A 1,981-nucleotide genomic window follows, 5' to 3' on the forward strand; every position below is an offset into this window, starting at 1 on the left:
TTTCTTCTCCCCCCCCCCCCCCCCTCCCCCCCAACTGTGGGCACTTCCAGAGAGAGTTGGAGTGATCAGACCAGGGAAAACATTCCTACACTGCAGTGGAGATGGACTATAGTGCTCAACTCCTGCATTGTGGTACATCTGGGGTCTCCAAGGGTAGATTTGGATAAAACAGCCCTTTTGGTTACATGTCAAACTTGAAGTTTGCAAGCGCCCGTTATCTCAAAGCAATGGGTCACTGATAAATAGAGGAGCTGGCTGATGGGAATCAGGAACAGCTCCTGAGCCTTCAAGCACTGGAGTCACCCAGGTGGACCTTGGGGTGCCCTCAGAGGTGCAGGTGCCCCTTCACTTCCACATCTATGATGGTGCACATCTGGCAGGGGAAGCAATGAGAGGCCAGTCAAGCCTTTGCAAGAGCAAATACTAAAAGTGGGTGTCTGCAAAAATAAATTCGGGGAGGGACTTCTAATCTGGGCCTTTTCACCCCATGTAAGAAGCATGGCCTCACCTGCAGGTACACTGGTGTGACCACCAGGGTGGGGACTTACCTGCTGCCTGTGTCCCCTCCAGGAGAGTGCCAGCTGCTCTCCAGCTGTGACCCCGGGGATGACAGCGATGAGGAAGACAACATCCTTCGTGGAGCTGAAGCAGAGCGCTACAGCAGAGTAAGTGTTGGGTTCTGGAGGTCCCACTGCCTCACTTCGTGTCCCTGGCCTGCTTTGGGAGGTGGTGGTCGTGGCCTTCTGTGCCACTTTCAAACCTGGACCTTTCTCTCTGTTTTTCTTCTCTGAGATAAGCTCCTCTCCCAGTTTGTGTAAAAATAACCATGTCAGTAACATCATAAATACTTGGGCTCTGGAAGAAAGACCCACTCCTAACACGACGGATGTCACCAATTAATATAAAACTCCCAGCTCCTACCTGTATAATAATGAGAACCCACCTGTCTTAGTTTTTTTTAACTGATGGCTTCCCAAATATTTAGAGAGAACTGCCTGCAGCATCCTTTCTCTGAGGATGGGGAGATGCTTCAGGACTCGAAAGCATCACCTCAATCCATGAGCTGCAACCTGGCTCAGCTTTCCCATGGTGCCTATATAAACCAGGAGAGAGGTTCTCACTCTCTGCTTAGGGCAGCAGTCCTGAGCCAGGGGCTGTGGAAATCAGGAAACCACTTTTCCCTGCCTTTAGCACCAGCACACTCTGTACCTGGCTCCCTTCAAGCAGGACAGCATCAGGCCCAAATTCTCTCTGCACAAAGCAGAGCAAACTCAGGCAAACTAAGGAAAGATCCTCCCTCCCCCTTTCCTCAAGGTCAGCTGTGTCTTACACTGGATTTTCCTTTCTTGCACTTTCTATGCTAAAGATGTGCAAGACAAAGCGGCTGCTGTCTGTGCATCCCTTTGATTTCGAACTGGACTCGGATTACTCTGCTCAGTCTCGCCGCCAGTCTATGCAGCTCTCTCCGGCAGCCAGCAGCCCAGATGCTTTCCAGGTACTGGGAGACTCCCAGGGGGGTTCCTTTCCTTTCTTCCTCCTTCTCCTTGCTACCACTGCTCCTTCAGCCTCAGAACCTCCTTCAGCTGGTGTTGGGAGGCAATGGTGCCAATCCCTGTTCCCCATCTATCTCTTCTTCCAATCGATGTCCTTTGCCTCAGGCCAAGTCAGGAGCAGGACACCTGATTGGAGCGAGGATGAGTGGTAGGATGAGACAGCAAGAGGTCCTCTGGCCGTGTCCCTGCAGATTTCCTTGCTCTCTGCAGACAATCGTTTTCTTGTGTTGTCCCAAGGCTATGGGACACACCCTGGTTTCCAGCAAGTTCGGTGCTCAAGGGATTAAATGAAATCAGGTTCTTCTCCCGTGTTCCCATCCAGTTTGTGGCTGGCTTTGCCATGTGGCCAGCAGCTCCATGGGGCACAACCTTTGTGAGGTTGAGATGAATCCCACAAGAGCCCTTGTGAGTGAGGGCCAGTCAGAGGG

At 51.9% G+C, this 1,981-nt stretch overlaps 1 protein-coding gene across 7 annotated transcripts in view; it reads left to right on the forward strand.

Moving 5' to 3' along the window:
* The window catches only part of MLPH (melanophilin), a 39,823-nt gene that overhangs the window by 19,807 nt on the left and 18,035 nt on the right, over positions 1-1,981 (forward strand). For 4 of the 7 annotated variants that reach the window (XM_017747113.1, XM_017747114.1, XM_017747115.1 and 1 more), the window contains exons 6-7: positions 571-665; positions 1,367-1,495. In XM_017747113.1, coding sequence (XP_017602602.1) covers positions 571-665; positions 1,367-1,495 — 224 coding nt within the window. The remainder of the gene's footprint in view (positions 1-570; positions 666-1,366; positions 1,496-1,981) is intronic. The other 3 variants (XM_017747117.1, XM_017747118.1, XM_017747119.1) reach the window with 1 other exon arrangement.

The sequence above is a fragment of the Corvus brachyrhynchos genome, unplaced genomic scaffold (genome assembly GCF_000691975.1).
Source record: "Corvus brachyrhynchos isolate BGI_N302 unplaced genomic scaffold, ASM69197v1 scaffold671, whole genome shotgun sequence".
Classification (NCBI taxonomy): domain Eukaryota; kingdom Metazoa; phylum Chordata; class Aves; order Passeriformes; family Corvidae; genus Corvus; species Corvus brachyrhynchos.